Source organism: Gracilinanus agilis, chromosome 5 (assembly GCF_016433145.1).
Source record: "Gracilinanus agilis isolate LMUSP501 chromosome 5, AgileGrace, whole genome shotgun sequence".
NCBI classification, from domain to species: domain Eukaryota; kingdom Metazoa; phylum Chordata; class Mammalia; order Didelphimorphia; family Didelphidae; genus Gracilinanus; species Gracilinanus agilis.
The window spans coordinates 162,035,439-162,053,991 of record NC_058134.1 but is presented as its reverse complement, the minus strand read 5'-3'; the positions used below and the strand labels follow the sequence as shown (position 1 = coordinate 162,053,991).

The window sequence follows — 18,553 nt, the reverse complement described above, 5'->3', positions numbered from 1 at the left end:
CCAGAATCTCCCTTTCTATGGGAAGCCTTTCATAAATCCCTTTATTCTAGTGCCTTCCTGCTGTTCATTGGCTCCTCTTTATCCTGTAGCTACCCTGTACTTTGTTGGTACCTAGTTGTTTACTTCTTGTCTCCCTCATTAGTCTGGGAGCTTCTTGAGAGCAGGAACTGTCTTTGAGCTTTCTTTCTATCCCCAACCTTTAACACAGTGCCTGGTACTCAGTAGGGGCACTATAATAAATAATTATTGAATGCATAGGGGCAATAAAAGATTAAATCAAGAGTCAAAGTAAGGTTTCTGTGGAGCTCCCAAGTCCAAAGTATTGACTTAGAAATAGGGCAGGAATTGTAGAAGCAAAAATTCAAGCTGGGAGGCCAATACCAGATTAGAACTATAGTTTCACTCTGATTTCCTTTGAATTTTTATGAAGAACAACCAACAAAATTCATTTTTTGAGACAAGTTGTTTAGTTGTTTTTTAGTCATGTCTGATTCTGTGACCACTTTGTGGATTTTCTAGCTAAGGATAGTGGAGTAGTTTGCCATTCCCTTTTCCAACTCGTTTTACAGATGAGGAAACAAAGGCAATCAGTTAACTGACTTCCTCAAAAGTGTGTGAGGCTTAACTTGAGGCATTTGGTGAGAATGATTTTTTAACTCAAAGAACTATTATTTAAATTCAATTCAGTTTGATAAAGGTATAATTAGCCCCTATTAAATAAATTAGAAATCGTAGTGTGTGTTCCACTTAGTTCTTTTGTTGTTTGTCCCTCATATGATGGTATGTTGCTGAAAAATGCATTGATCTACACCACTTACTACAATTAAATAAGAGACTTTAGTATACTTAATTAAATTCAGCAGTTGTTAAAGTTGGAATGTAGATTAGGGAAAAAATTATCTTTTATTATTCCTGTCAATTCAAATAAAGTTTTGATGTGATCATAACTTTGCTTTGGGAAGATTATTTGGATAGCAGTGTAGAGGAAGGGTTAGAAAAGAATAGGATGGGAAACTCAGTGTTCTCTTGGGAAACTGTTAGTTATCAATCTAGGCAAGAAAAAGTGATAGGGATTTTACCTTCAATGAGTATGCTCTCTTTACTAATATGGATAAGGCACCTACCTGCAGTTTCTAGTCTTACTTGTTTGAAGACTTGGAGAGGTGAGATTATTTGCCTGGAATCACATTGTCAGAATATGTCAGAGTTTGGATAAGAATCCCGAGCTTCCTGACTGTAAAAACAACTCTTTATGAAGCATACCACACTGCCTCAGATCACTCTTATAAGTTGTAAATATAGAGTACATAGAGTAAATATGTGATATCTAAACTAAAGCATGGAGACTATTGTTAAATGTTCTTCTGCTTCACTAAAAATGCTATATCAAAATTTATTCTAAAAATACAACCCCATATCTGCCTTCTAGGATGTGTTTCTAAAGATAAGATTGATGCTTCATGTCTCCATCTCTTTACATCCTTCCTTTAGACCATCATACTGTTTCATTTTAATCCATGTTCTTCAGCAACATCTCCCTAAAAGATCTTCAGAATAGGCTGTGAAAGTTATCAGATTAACTTTCAAAAGAACATTCTCCAACACTTTTAGCATCTTTCCCACATTCTACTAGTCTGGGTCACCAATTTGATGCTTTTAAAAACTTCTGGATTCTTCAGCTACTCCTTCATACCTCACACTTCAGGTAGAAGTATGGTGTCAGTTTTCCAAACAACAATGTCTTTTTCACAGAATTTCAGAAGGAAACCATGACAGACTGTTCTGTTCTGTCATCTTAACTGGTGGTGTCAAATTCAAATACAAAGGAGTCCACTAAACTATACAAAATAATCTTCATAGGCTGCGTTTTAAACATCAAAAGTCTCAAATTAACATTATCTATATGTTTTTGTATTTTTGTTTATTTTGTTAACTATTTCTCCATTACATTTTCGTCTGGCACTGACCACAGTAGGGGGGAACTGTTGTGGACTATGTCATAGCCACAGTGTGTGGTGGGTCACAGGAGCTTGTAGGCTTTGTGTTTGGTATCCCTTATTTTAACCATTTACCTCCATCATTACAAGAGTGTTTTACCTATAATGTAAAAAAGTCATCTATGTGACTCTCAGTCTCTTCATTTTTCTGAACTATGATCTTCCCATCTGAATCTTCTAATCTAAAATGTGGAGGTTAGGCTAGATCTCTTAAGTTTTCTTTCCTCCCTAAATCTCTGATCCTGCGAAGAAGCAGATTGTTACTCACACATATGTATATGTATATATATGTAATATATAATAATATAACATATAATAACATATAATATAATATATAAAATAACATAATCAAATGTATAATAATATACATAATATGTAATAATAATGTGTATATACATATATAATATTTAAACCCTTACATTCCATCTTAGAATCAGTACTTTATATTGGTTCTAACTTAGAAGAGTATTAAGAGGGGTTAAGAGACTTACTCAGCTACACAGCTAAGAAGTGATTAAGACCAGATTTAAATGCAGGACCTCCATCTCTATGCCTGGCTCACAATCCATTGAGCCACCCAGCTGCCCCTCCCACCCAAATGTAAGAGGATTTTTGATCTCAAAGATGTGGATACTTCCACCAGAGTTGCAAAGTCCAGTCCATTCTTGACTCATCCTGTGGGATAACTATTTTGGTGAAAAAACAAATGTTTTAAAGTGCTTAAGGATTAAAGTATAAATCATTTCAAGTAATTAGCCCAATAAAATTATTTTAAAATGGTTCCAGGCGTAATCTAATATGTGAAATATGTCTGTGATGATAACTATATCCTGAAATAGGAAAGATACAGAAGTAGAAAATTTGTGCATAAAATATTCTGAGTAGTTGCAGAATATAAAAGTCGGAGGGTATCTGATATTTTCACCTACACCTACCTACACAATAGTCTTATTAATAGTTTTCTTGGAAAGTAAAATATAGGTATATAACTTAACAATGTTTTGGCTATGGTGGGGGAAAATAGGCACAATTATTTCATGACATCTTGGGGTATTAATAATGTAGAAAACCTCCAACTATCTGGTAGAATAATAATAGAAAGGAAAAGTATTTTACATAAAAACTACATAAAATAGTTTCATTTACTGTTATAACAAAAAAACTTTTGTCCTTAGTTAAGGGACACCTACAATCTGGTCTAGAAGGTTACCTCTTGATCTTGAATTTTTATCTAAAAATTACCTCTTGATCTTGAATTTTTATCTAAAAGGATTTCTCTCACTATCAGAAAAAAATTTGATCACCACCTTTTGTCTCCTGTCCTTGAACAAGAGATGTCTTCTCATTGACATGATGTCTTATTATTTTCTCAAGGTAACTACATGGCACAGTGAATAGGGCCTGGAATCAAGAAAGCCTAAGATCAAATTTAACCTCAGACATTTACTATTGAATATATCCCCAGGCAAGTCTCTACTTGCCTCAGTTTCCTCATCTGTAAAACGAGGATAATAATAGCATCTTCCTCCCAGGATTGTTGTGAAGATCAACTAATTATAAAGTGCTTAGCATAGTACCTGATACTTAATAAGTGCTATATGTTCGTTGCTGTTATTATTATTATTCCATTAACAAACCCTGCCAACTCAATAGCAAACACTAACCTAAAAGTCCTACTTTTGTTTCCTTCAAAGATTCCCTCTTTGTATACCCCCTCTTTTCCTGTTGTGAATGTTATTTATCTATACTCTTATTCATGTATATTGAGTTGCTGCAGGATGCTTTTGATTGGCTGTGGATGCTAAATGGGCCTCCAAAGTTACAAAAACTAAATCTGTCCTCTAGGAAGTTGAAGCTGTCATCAGTAATCTTCCTTAGCATGCTAATCTATTTCTTTGCTTTAAGTTTGGCCTCGAATATTTGACCCAGTGTCATCAGACTTTTGCTGATGGGCACGTCTCTCCCAAGAGGTCTCCTTCTCATTCAAGAGAATTCCCTGACACTTTCAACTAGCTAGAGTTCAGTGAGGGTTAGCATATTATTACCCATTTCCTGTGTTCACTCTTCTGTTCTAAAGATGATTTTCTCTTCATTTTGCTTCATTAAAACCTAACAGGAAATCAGAAGTCTTTAGTAAGTCTCACAGAACCAGTAAATTTTTTGATATGTTAAAAAAAAAAAAGTGTAAATAATTAATTAATTAACCCACTAACTTGAAAACAAAAGCATCAGCAGAGAAAATAATCATTTCCTTTATTGGTATCAGTTCATTAATGCAAAATAACATCATTCTCTTTGTATATATATATAAATATCTATCTGTCTGTCTGTCTAAAGATATGTGTGTATTTGTGTATATATTTATGTATATATACACACATATACACACACATATATAAGAATAAGTATTAACCACACATAATTTGCCCCAAATTATTTGATGCCATAAATAACTAGTTCCAATTCTTAATATAACATATATATATAATTTTAGTATATATATATCAAATCAAAATTGTGTCACATGTCACTGCATGTAAGAATTTAATATGTATATTTTTAATTTTAGTATATATCAAAGCAAAGTTGTATTTCATATTAATGAATATAAGAAAATTTTCTTCTGTTTTTTTTTCTCCAAGCCAACTTTCAAAAATTCAACTTGAATATCTGCATTGTTGAAACTGAGCTAAATTGTCATATACGTGTTATAGATTTCCTTTCAAATATACACAAAGAAAATTACTCAGAACTAAATGGTTTTGACAGGCAATGCTGTCTTTCGGCTTAGATTAACTGATAGTTTAATAAGTAAGACATTTTCAATATTAAGAAGCAGTCTCGTTCTATTTTTCAGGATGAAATATATTTAGGGATCGCAAGGGAAGTGATAATAGAATGCTTTCCTTTCACTGCAGAGAGCCTTGCTTCTTTTATGAGGCTGTCATATCTTCTGACAGAATTCAATGCTGGGGGGAGAGATAAAGATATGACAAAAAAGTGAAGGTTGGAAATGAATGGACCTTCCTGGGAGCTGATCTTTTCATTGATCTGATAATGCCTGACTAGGCCTTTTTCCTGCAGACTGCTGTAGATCAAAAGCTTTTTTCACCAATTAGCAATATGCACTTAGAATTTGGAGACAAGACCTTTGAAAAGACAGTTCCAAGACTGACAGATAGTAGGACTCTTTTATTTTGGTAACCTCTTCCTGTGCCCCAAAAAGTCATTAAGGAGTTTAAAAATGTTCTGAAATAAATTTCTAACAGCTTTTCCAAAAATCTACAATTGTCCTACTCCTGAGGGGCTTTGTGAGAGATCTGAGGAAATGGCCCTTCTTTTTGGTAGTGTCTTGTGTTCATGAGCCATACTTAAATATTAACTAATCAGGACAAGGATTCTGTTCTTGTAACCTGGCATATACCACTAATGGACACATTCCTACTAAAGGTAGATTTTAAATATCATTATTTTTAAAAAATGGAACTCTGTATTGTACAGCATGGATTGAAAATCTGAAAGAATGGCATTTTCTCCCCAGTAACCAATCCCAAATTCATTAATGTTTTCAAATGAATGCAATTGTAAGCAGAGTATAAATCACGTAGAGTCCTGGAATACTGATGATATAGGTCCTTTTTAAAATATAGTATAAGAAATAGCTACAGGAGTGCATGAACCTTATCTTATTTTTGTATCTCTCCCAGGACCTTGTATAGTGTTTTGTGTATAAAAATACTTAATAAACCCCTATTGAATTATTTGAAATTCATTGATCTCTTAGGCACTAAATTTTAAGGTTTCATGGGAACAGTGGGGCATAACAGAGCAGGATATGGTCTTGAAGTCCTTTAAGACATGTCAAGTTTTGTCTCTAATGCAGACTTAGACTGTGAGATCCTGGAAAATACATCTACATTCTCATTGTTCTAGGCAACTGAGATTACATAATTCAGAGTATTTCATTGCTTCTAACCATGATATAGTCCCTGTCCCTATCCACGTCAATTTCTTGGAGCTAAGAAATAAGAAACTAGAGTTGGATATTAACATAATTTTTTCCATTAGGTAGTTTTAATTTTTCCTTATAAATGATAATCTGAAGACTAACCCTTATAAATTCCTTTGTAAATAGATGTATGCTTTTTTTCAAGTATTATTGATACATCTATTATTTTGTAAGGGTCATTCACACATACTATGTCTATAGATAAAGTACATTATATGTATACATGGGTACACATTAATAATATATTATCATAGTCATTATATATATGAATGCATATAATAATCAATAAGCATCTATTAAGTGCCTCCTATGAACTAGCTGCTGTTCTGAGAACTGGATGTACAGAGGCAAAGAAATAGTCCCTGGCTCTCAAAGATTTCATAATCTAATGAGAGAGATAATATTCAAACATCTATGAACAAAGGAGGATAAATTGATGGTTTTCTCAGAGGGATAATGCTGACCTTAAAAGAGATTGGGAAGGACATCTAGAAGAAGGTGAAATTTTACCTGAGACTCAAAGGAAGCCAAGGGGTGCAAAGGAGAGGAAGGGCATCCCAGATTTGGAGGACGGCCAGTGACAATGGACAGGAGTTGGACGTAGAGTAACTTGTCCAAAGAACAGCAAGAAAACTGATGTCCTTGTATTAGTTTGTGAAAGGAAGGCAGAATAAGACCAGAAATGTAGGAAGGGGGCACAATGGGGAAGGCTTTGAATTTCAAACATAGGGTTTTATATTTGTTCCCAGAAGAATAGATGAAGATATACACACATTGCCCTGTCAAATACTATATTATATGTACATGTGTATATAAATATGCATGCATTATATGTGCGTAAATAAATTGATATAAAGAACTTTCCAGTGAGTAAACCCTCTCTCCAAATACAGATGAACATTTATTTTATAACTTAAAGACTTTAGAATGTATCTGGCCTCTTATCTACTATCAGAGTCAGATCTGCATGATGCCAGAGCTACTTCAAATATACAGATACATATTCTTATATATCTATGTATTTGGTATATATAGTATATGCAGATATGAATACAATTTTTGTATACTAACATACTTATCTTTTAGCTGTCTCCTGGCATTTCCCCTAATCTATCCTCTTGAGTTTATAAAATTAAGCAGTGGATCCTCTAGTCTTCGTGCTGAGTTGAGTAAAAGCATATTCTACTCATGTTTAGTCTCATTTTGTTGTCTACTGCTTTAATATGTCATGATAAATCATCAAATGAGAAAAATAAAATTTTATGACTACCTTGAAATGCAATATAATGTACCAGAACAGGGTCTTCCTGAACAGGAAAATATTGAAGCATGACTGCTTTAAGGCTCAAATTTTATTAGGTCTAGGCTTGATCTGTCCTTACACAAATTGCCTGCAGGATTTAATTGCAGGTTGTTTGGCCTTAAAAATAAGATGGCACTTGGCCAATTTAGAAGTTAATTAGGGACTTGAAATGTCCACAAGACATAGTAATTTTCTATTAGCCAGGAGCAGTTGGCATTTGCTAACACAGAACAGCATTCGCCACGTCGAGTTGGCAAAAGTACCTAGAAGGAGACATTGATATCTGAAGCACAATTATGCATTATAGTATTTTCATGCAGAAATTTCACTGATCTTTTCACTAAAATTTTTGAAATACAAAGATGGCATCAGCAGCATAATTTCTCATGATTATTCAGTTTTAGACATTGAACCTTAAAAGTAGAAATCATAGCAAATTAGCTTTGAAAAGAGAACATTTAAACTCTTATAGTAAAAGTAAATTTCCATTATCACCAAAGAATTTTATTCAAGTGAATATGTAATCTATTTTTTGAACTGAAGAAACAAATGACATATCTTCTCTATATATTCTATTTTTTAAAAAATTATGGTTCTTATTATCCTTCCCATCCATTCCAATCACCCTAGATAAACAGTAAACTGTATAAGTTGAATAGTACGTTCTTATGTCCCATTCTATAAAGTTTAATGTTAACTTCTGCCTTTCAGAAACTTTTGATCAAATGATTGGATGGAAAATGAAAATTCTAAAAATAATTGTGTGGTTATGTATGTGCTAGATAGTGTGGTCTCGAAAATGAAATTATTGAGGTTTTTTTTATTTGGTTGGGGTTCAGGGGAATCATAGTTATCATTCTGCATTGATGTTGAAGCTTCCTATTGTTAATGGAACTTTAGATGTGATTTAAAATATATCTTTATATGTGCGCATGTATATATATAGAGAGAGGCGGGGGGAGGACAGAGAGGAAAGAGACAGAGACAAGAGAAAGAGAAAGAAGAGACAGAGAGACAGAGACAGAGACAGAGAGGAGACAGAGACAGAGAGACAGAGAGAGACAGAGACAGAGACAGAGAGAGACAGAGAGAGAGAGAGACAGAAAGACAGAGAGAGACAGAGAGAGAGAGAGAGAGAGGTGATCTGTTTAAACCCTCCTTACAACAAGCTGTGTCTGCTTGAGATACACTTTCTATTCTTTCCCCCTCCAATAGCCTGGCACTCCTTACATTTTCTACCATCTTCTATGGAAGTTTTCATGAAAAATTGTATGTGCCATGCAAACTCAGTGACTGATGCCTTCTTCCTTTTAACATCAGAGGTGGGATACCAGTTATGCACCTGAATAGATCCTGCCCCTCTCTATGGTCAGCAAACCACTCATTGAGATAGCCCCAGATAAGGAAACTGAGGCAAATAGTATTAATTGGTTTGTGTAAGGCCACACAGTTAGTAAGCATCTGAAGCCAGATTTGAGCCTGTGAAGATGAGTCTTCCTTACTCCAGGCTCAGCACTATCCACTGTACCATCTGGCTGTTCCTTGTTGTTCCTACCTCCCCTCATTGTACCAATAATAAAATGATAACAAGTATAATAACAAGAGCTAGAATTTATGTAGCATTTTAAAGTTAGTAAGTGCTTTATAATTTATTTCATTTGATCCGCATAATCATCCTAGGAAATAGGTGTTTGTGTTATGCTTATTTTACATATTAATAAACCAAGGCTGAGAGAATTTGGGTGACTTGCCCAGCATCATGGAGCTTGGGAACATGTGACGTAGTCTTCCTAACTCGAAATCTTGCACTCAATGTAATTCCATCTTCTAGCACTATAGATCCCCATACAATACGAGCATTCCTTTATATAGATTAAATTGTACCAGACTTTGTAGTGCTAAATGTTTTCAGCCATGGCTGGACAATTTTAGTCTTTTGTGTAGTCATCCAAAGTCTCTCAAAATAACTGTAATGGACATCGTGGCAATTTTATGACTTGTTAGAAGGAAGCATATTAGCAAGACTGTTTGGAGTGGGTAAAATGAGAGAATCCACATCTCCCTCCCCCCAAAAAGTGAGGAGAGGGGTTCATTCTGCCCTATGGAGCCGGTTGATCAAATTCTTTGGTGTACAGCCAGTGGACATAAAGCAGTTCAGGGACTGACACTTCTTCCCCACCCCCACTCCCACAGTAAATCTCTTTTTGAAAAGCAGGTATATAATTAAAGAACATCCATGGTACTAAAATATAAATAATTACTTCAAGGAAATTTTAGCTTCAGACAAATATGACCATTTCCCAAAATAACTTTTGAATCAAAATGAAATTTAATAGGATTTAAACTCTAAAACTAATAATACAAAATTTTATTCAAAGTACTGATTTAAATACCTCAACAAAATCCTTATGACCATTCACTGGGCCTTTTTGCCTCCAAGCCACAATATTATGATTGTAGGCACCCAGTTCGCAAACATATCACCTCACATTCCGATTTGCCACCTCTAAGAAGAGGGAATAATTTCTGTACCTTTCTCCTACTACCTCTATTTCCACATGAGTCAAAAGGTAACAGTGTTTTTGCCAGATATTCACAGGAACACATATAGGCCACATTCTTTTTATATGCCTAATGGTCTGAAAGGGGTGGGTAGTTGGAAGTGACACACCACTTTTACACTAATTTGGACTGTATGCAATGGGGATGGGGAAAGTTGGTGTATTCTGGAATTATTATAAAAACAAAGATTTTAATAAATATTTTAATGTGTAATAGAACATAGCAGAATGTAAGATCAAGAGGAGAGAAATCTCTTTAAAAGCAGAGAGTTTCATTTCGTAACAGTATCCCCACACACCTGAAACAGAACATTGTATATAATGAACATTTAGTAAATGTTTGTTGAATGCTTGAATTGAATCATAGGAGGAAGAATCAAAGGACTTTTGGACTGAAAGGGACCTCAGAGATCATCTAATCTATTGGATGGGGAGTCATGAGTGGATGATGATAATGCATTAAAAAAAAGTAAAGTTTTGAGAAAAATTATAACTTTTATTTCCGAAAGGACTCTCTGTCATCATTAAGGCAGCCAAAACACACTTCATATTTGCTTTGCTGTTTTAAAAAATATTATCATTGGGGTAAAAAGTAAATCATAGAAAAATAAGAGGGGATTGGTTGGTGCTTTGAGAGCTAGAGATTGTATAAAGTACTAGTAAGTTTAACTTTTAGATAGACCTTTAAGTACTATGGCTTGTTTCACAAAAATATATCAAAGTTATAATAAGTTAAATTGCTTCTCTCTCATTTAAGAGTGTAATTATTAGGATCTGCAAGAATTTGAGGAGTTTTTATAGACCACATGATCTAATATCTCCAAAAAGCAGTAATGAAGTAATACCTTATGACCAGAGATTCAAAAATTATTAAATCTGGACGATAACCTTAGAGATTTTAATAGTCCCTTAAACCTAGTATCAATGAGATCTTCACAGTCCCTTTGAATATAGTATCAATACCTAGTGAGTACTTTACAAAGAAACAGAATAAGCAAAATCAGTACAAGCATATAACACCTTAAAAATCATGCCATTCTTAATCATTTTCTATGTGATACTTTTTTCAGATCTTTCAGCCATATCTCACTCTTCATGACCCTATTTAGGGATTTTTTTGGTAAAGATACTGGAATGGCTTGCCATTTCCTTCTCAAGCTTATTTTAAAAATGATGAAACTGAGGCAAACAGGTTAATGTGACTTACCCAGGATTACACAGCTTAGTAAATGTCTGAGGCCAGAAAAGAAAACTGAGGCTCAGATAAAGAAGGGGCTCATCAGTGGTCATACAGCTAGGAAAAGTCAGACGGGATTTCTTCTTAGATATCCTAACTCCACTTCCATCACTCCCTCCTCTGTACTATATTGTCCCTTGAATAACAAAAGGTATTTTGCTGCAACCTCAGCACAGTTAAATAATGTAATTGTCAAATAAACAGCTGTTTGGCTCCACAGAATTTGTTGTATCTGTACTGAAGTACTGATTTTTTTAAATTTTGTGTAGAAGTAAATGATGTCAACAAATGAGAAGGAATACTACCTTTCTAAAATGATTTGAAAGATTCTTTTACAAAAACAAGCTTAGGCAAATGATAACCATAAATCATGAAGAACATTGTTGATGATGATCACAAAGGTTATAAACCAAACTGCATTCAGAATGTCTAGTCACAGGAATAATGATACTTTTAGATAGGATGGCTTGAAGCAGTTCAAAATACTTTAAGCCTAAGCATCCATTAACTAGGTGTCAGGAATCATTTGGATTTTTCTATAATTTGGTGGTTACTCAGAAAATCAAAAGTAGTATATCTAAGACAACCATTTTCATGTGTGCATTTGAACATTTATCTTTTTTTTTTCTTTTATTTTCTCAGCGTCTGGCTACCAAAGCAGAGAAATTTCAAGCAGCTCATCAGTGGCGGGATGATTTTGGGGTAAGAACCATTTCCCCCTCATTATTAGTGGTTTCACCATTTTCTTTTGGATAATTCTATTTTGGAAGTTTCCTTTGTTTGTTTTGTTTTATTTTTGGAGGGGGAAGATGAACTTATTCCATAAAGGTGGAAAAGATAAAGCAAAGAGGGAATTGTAAAATGCCTCGATTGCAGAAAATACTTAATAAATATCTTAGAAAAAGAAATAGAACTAGTCATAAATAGTGCTCTATAAGAAAAAGTCTCCAGAACCAGATAGCTTTAGAAGTGATTTCTAACATTTAAAGAACAATTTATAATGTAAAATATTTGGGAAAATGGCTAAAGGAGGCCTTCCAAATTCCTTCTTTGAAACAAATATAGCTTTGAAACCTAAACTAGGAAGAGAAAAAAAGAAAATGTTCAACCAATTTCCCTAATGAATATCGATGCAAAAATTTTAAATAAGATATTAACATGGAGATTACAACAATATATCACAAAGATCATACACTATAATCAGGTGGGATTTATTCTAAATATGTGTAGCTGGTTTAATATTAAGAAAGCCATAAGCATACCTGATCATATCAAAATAAGAACAACAAAAATCATGTGATTATCTTAATAGATGTCTTATGTATAATCATTGTTACAAGGAAAATATATGAATTATTTGAAATGAAGTTCCACTATCCAAGCAACAAGGTGCTTATTGAATTAAGGCTCTACATAGCATAAGGCATAAGATCTGGAGCAACCTACGGATTGATTTTGAGAGTTGATGTTGGAAAACAAACTGATGTTTCACTATTTTCAGTTGAGAGAAAACCATGCAAATTATAATAACCTTGACATTGAGAAAATACAATTATATTTAGAATAAATGTATTAAGTTTCTTATAATTTAATTTGTCCCACTTGAGCCATAAGTAATCCTTCTCTATTGCTAGTCATTTTGGGGGGGGGAGTCTGTTCTCATTAGCTCTTGCATATATCTTTGATAAACATGTTTTACAGGATAAGAGTCCTTCTAGTCATGACTGATTAGCAAAGAAGCACAAGTGCATTCTCTGTACACGCCAGGCAGCGATTATGTTCATCTTATATTAATAGACCCAGTGACTGTTTTCCTTTAGAAAAAGCAATGAAAGATTTCAATGAATGATTTAGAAAACATTTAATTTTTTTTCTTCAGCAAAAATCTCAATTTCAATTACAGAAGAATCTTAGGGGAAAAACACTTCTCAGAACCCAGTCAGTTTCTTCTATTTGGTATCATAAGAGAAATTAATTGGACAGCTGGAGTGTAGAGTGATAAAGTACATTTTTTTTAATAAAATAAAAACATGTGGAATACCATGGAGGAAGTTATTTTTCAAAAGAATATCAACAATTGGGTTGTAAGAGGGCACAGATAGTTACTGATCCTCAGTATGGCCAGGCTCACCTCAGCAATTGTAAACAGCATGAGAAGATTGGGAGGCTGACCCAGTATGGGTCTTCTAGCAACCCTGACAGCATCTCCCAAGGGCTTCATTCACCCTTGCCCAGACCCATCCCTGCCAGCAGTGACTATTGATCTCATTAAACCTTAGAGTTTCTATAGTTTATTTTGCATTTGCAATGTATCTTAAAAAGGAGTAGTCCGATACATGCTACAAAATCTGATTTGAGATTCATCAGTCCTCACAAGAATTAGTAAAACATCAAATATAACTCACAAGTACACACAGATGTACACGTGATACCTCCACTCTCATCCTCAGGGTGTTTCACTGAAGCAACATATTTGTAACTCACACCAGAGAAGGTCATGAGTATCCCATGAGTATTCTAACCCCAAGCAATGACATCTAGTCAAGTAAAGTCTCCTTGAGTTTGTCTAAGACAGAATATAGATCCTATTCCACAAGTTTTCAGCCAAGCAGCCTGAGAAAGGAGCTACCAAGAGCTCTCAAATAACTAAAAATTATCTTTTGGCCAGATGTTTCCAGAAGTACTTGGAGACTTCTCTACTGATGTGTACTCTGTAAGATTAAGAAGAGAAAAAACAAAACAACTAATACCAACTTCTCTGTGTGCCTCCTTCATACCACTCCCATGCTTAGCCTTTCTCTAGGAAAGTTGCCACTTATTTCTTTAAGGTTAGATCTTACTTTTTTTTGAGTCCAAATTCCATGTACTCCAGTAGCCAAAGAGGATAAGATTAAATAACAGAGACATGAAAGTGAGCCTTTAAGAGAACCAAAACTCCTCCTTCCTTCCACACCGATTATTTTTCCTAACACATAGGAGGGGCTGAGAGAAAAGCAAGAAGTATTGTGGCTAAGTAAGAGAAAGTGGCATCAGAGCAATGGCGAATGTACTTTGGATGGCACCTGAACTGCCTTAATCAGCCACCAACTAGATCTCCTATAATTTGTGATTCTTTGCCTTTACTTCCAAAGTCCATTTGCTGGTTGTCTTCAAGTAGCTGCAACAGATCCAAAGTAGACATGATTTACCCAATGTGTTACCATTAATATAGAATGCTACTAAAGAAGAACAACTGAGTTTAAAATAGCTCCTTTCAAATTTATTCATTGGGTAACAACAACAATAATTGTCATTGATATAGTTGTTTAAAATTTGCAGAATTTTTACATATGTTCCCCCAATCAAACCCCAGAACAATCCTTTGAGATTAGAACTAGTCAAATGATTAGCTTCTTTTATTTTCAGATGAAGAAATAAAACTCAAATAAGCTAAATTATTTCCCCATTGCCACGCAAATAATTAAGCATTAGATATGATATTTGATCTTGTGTCTCTTTCAATTCATTGTTGATTGCTCCTTCAACAATGACATGTTCCCTTCTAAAGGAACTATGAAAACTAGGTTATCATGGATATATAACTACCGATATTTAGATAGTGAAGCATGTTTTCTGTTTTCTACTCTATCAGGATGGTTGGGTCATTCTAAAATCTTTTCCTGTGAAACATCCAGAGAGAATATTACTTGTGGGATCATAATATAAATATTTACTATATTCATCATCCTGGTTTGCCTTGGCAATAAAGACTCCAAAGTTTGAAGAGTCTTAAAAGCCATCTTTTTAACTTTTTTCTGCTGCTTTAGAAAGCTAGAATTTGAACATTTATAGCTTTAGCCATTATTGATTCAAATGTGTGCTTATAAATAAATCTAGAGATTTAAAAACTCAGAAGACCAAAAATTTCATATTCAAGGCTGTGATGAGAATTTTGAATTCCTTAATCATAACCCTATCCACAGAAATAGTTGTAAATGTATTAATATTATAAAGGACTTTTAGAATTTATGGCATTTTCTAATACTAGCACAATTTTAATGGCTCCTCCACTATTTAAAAAAAAAGATTTTAATGCATTTAACTCTTTAATATAATGCAATATATTCTCTAATACTACAATTTTAAAACTTTTCAGTTCCACGATGACTGAAATAATTATGTAAAAATTGCATTAACATTTTAAAGAATGATAAAATGTCCTGAGCTTTTGGCAAAGTATGAGAGAAGATTTTGTTAATATTTAAGTAAAATATTTATTATGATTCCCTCTTGTGTTTCACAAGAAACATCATAACCATCAAGAATAAAAGGCAAAGCCCCTAAGCATCAAGAAAGGGACTGTGTAACTTCTCACTCTCCCAAAGCTCCAACTCAGTTCCCAAGTGAATATATGATTGAGGGAACAAAGGGCATGCTTTTAAATAGACGGAGATTTATGCAGTCATGCATTAAAAGTTCAAACCAATATTTGTAAATAGATCGAGTCTGCCAGCTGCCTTTTAGGTCTCCATGTAACCGGGAAATGTTAAAGGTGACATTTCATGTCACTTATCATGGAGAAATTATTTTATTGGGGGGCAGGTGGCAGGAAAAAAATGAGTAGAAGCATAATTGCTCTGCATGAAATAATTGCTGTGATTTCCCCAAACAGATCTTTCACAATTGCATTCAAAATCTCATTTGATTGCATTGCAATGGTTGGTTAACTAAAGTAATTTTGTTTCTAACTAAGCCTATAATATTAATTGTACTTACACATGTATAAACATAAGGGATGCCTAATTTGTATTTCAATAAGTAGCATCTTAATGCATGGGTTATTAGTATCTGCTTGTCACTATGAAAACTAAAGCATAGACTTCGAGAAATTGGTCTGTAAATAAAACATTTGAAAGTCAACTTTATCTTTACAGACAAAATGAATAAAAACATGAGCAATTCTCCAGTAAGCTGAAAACTGCAGATGACTAATTAGGAAAATTTAGGTCTCGACTTACACTCATGTTTATCACCATGATCTCCAAAGGATCATTGCCCCTAAAGAATCTATTTTTTTCTTGAAATCCCTATATATTCTCCTCATAAAAGGTTGTCATAAGATTTCTTAGGAAGCTGTGAAATTCATCCATGGCTCAATTTGTGTGACTCAAACCATCACGTAATCTACTGAGTTATTTCAACTTTATTAACTAAATTGAATTACCTCATGGCCTGTCCTATTAAAATTGTGGCACCAACAATTGTGAATGTCCAAGTAGGGGACATTAATCACGTTGTGTCCAATTTGGTCACAAGATAGAGACAGACTCAGTTCCAAAGGAGACCTGGAATCAAGCTTGGTGATATTTTGTGTAAAATAATTATTTAAATGAAAAAGAGAAATTCTGTCCAAATACTACTTAAAATGGTAGTATCCATAAATTATATGGGACTCATTTTGATTTTAAAAAAAATGTGTATATCTCTTCATATATCTTTAACTAGAAAATTAATTCTTTCAAATAGTATTTGGTTTCAAAAACATTAATCCTTACATACATGAAATTTTCTTTTTGCCTGTTTTACAAATTAATGAACTAAAGTGAAGCCTAATATAATTGGAAGGCTATTTTTAAAAAGGCCCTTTGGAACACAATTAAGAAACAGAGATATCTTCTTTCTAGTGGATTTCTATGAAATGAAAGAAACAAGAGCAGTTATTATACTGAGTTTAAATTTATGAGCACAAGATAACAATTCTTCTTTTCTGTAGGGCTTTTTATCCATACTTAAAGTATTATAGTTGTTTTATGTACATCTAGTTACCTATTTGCAAAATTTAGACACATTTAATGAATTGTTCTGATTATTATATAAAATTTTATTACTATAATTTTACTGTTATTTTCATTTAACTCCTTTTACCTTTGATTATCATAATGATAATAATTTAATAACTGCAGACAATGAAGTAAAATTTGGACATATAATTTGTCTCAGTCATATAAGTACCAAAAATGCAAGAAAAATGTTTGAAGTAATGTTGAAATAGCAGAACATAAAAATAAAGACAGTGATGATTCTATCTTCTTAATCTCTAGTTCCATATTTCCAAGTAGCATGTGGTAAAACATTGTGGTATCCAACAAAAAGTGCAGCCTTGAAATATTTAGTGATTTTGTTCCTTTATTAGGTTAAACAAGTTACTTCCATTAGCAGATATGAAAGCTGACATATAGAAGTTGTGATATATTCTTTAAAGATAGAACTAAGAGCAGAATGTACAAAGGTTCCCAGAAAGCATCTTTTGTCTTCAAATTCAGAGTCTTTGTGTGGCCTGAATATAATGTAGTAAAGTACCAAGAACCTCTGGATAGGTATTAGGAAAACTAGGATCTAATTCTGGCTCTGCTATGAAATACTGTATCATGCTGGACAAGGAAATTAAATCCTCTGTACTTTTATGAATTAAGAGAGTTGAACCTGATGATAACTAAGGTCACCCTTCTACATAATCATTAGAGGAAAGTTCCTTGTGTAGCAACAACATAAAATTATTCATCCTGTCATGCAATAGCAAAATATCTGTGTACCCATCTGTTTGGAGGTTGTCATAGGTTAGCTTTCATCACGATTCTCTCTTTTATATTACTGATTAGGCTCACTATAATAAAGAAAAGGGACAGAAGCTATCATCCATTATGTGTGCTACCCTTCTATATGTGTAACACAGGGAACATTTCTATGGCTCATCATCAAAGATTTCTTAATTGTTTCAAGGCAGTGTCACGTGCTGAATGAATGGTATTTATGCAATGGGAAAATAATGGCAAAAAGGAAAAGGAATATAACAGAAATTAAGGACCAGTCTGCATGAACCCACATGAGCAAAATGCAAAAGTTCCAACCGTTCTAGGAGAACTAAGCCAATCACTGAAAAAAGAATTATCTAGGAATGTATACATAACTGGGAACGTACATATGCAAAGATAAAATAGGCTCCTGTTTTGAGGCTGCTAGAAAAAAAATAACAGTATATAGACAAATTATGTACCAGCATATTTTCATCCAACATTCCAAGCTAACAACTAGATTAAATGAGCAAAATGTTTCAAACTGGAAGCCAGCCATGGTGAAGGAAAACCTGCTAACTAAAGACAAAATTAATGTCATAAAACATGAGGTTTCAGAAGAACTGAGACTTAACAAAATGGTCCCTCATAATGATGAGTCCCAAGATGTAAATGCATAATAGTATAACAAAGAAAGATGGTCAAAAGAGGAATCTGCAATGATTGGCTTAAAAGCATAAGTATGTATTACTATTTCAAGTATAATGATAGTACATTAAAAGTTACATATATATTATGGTTTTTTTTAAACCCTTACCTTCCGTCTTGGAGTCAATACTGTATATTGGTTCCAAGGCAGAAGAGTGGTAAGGGTAGGCAATGGGGGTCAAGTGAC

General features: G+C 33.7%; 1 protein-coding gene across 1 annotated transcript in view; it reads left to right on the top strand.

Annotated features, from left to right (window-relative positions):
• CACNA2D1 (calcium voltage-gated channel auxiliary subunit alpha2delta 1) overlaps positions 1–18,553 on the top strand; it is a 644,980-nt gene that overhangs the window by 329,295 nt on the left and 297,132 nt on the right. Inside the window, exon 4 of the mRNA XM_044679055.1 lies at positions 11,750–11,809. Coding sequence (XP_044534990.1) covers positions 11,750–11,809 — 60 coding nt within the window. The remainder of the gene's footprint in view (positions 1–11,749; positions 11,810–18,553) is intronic.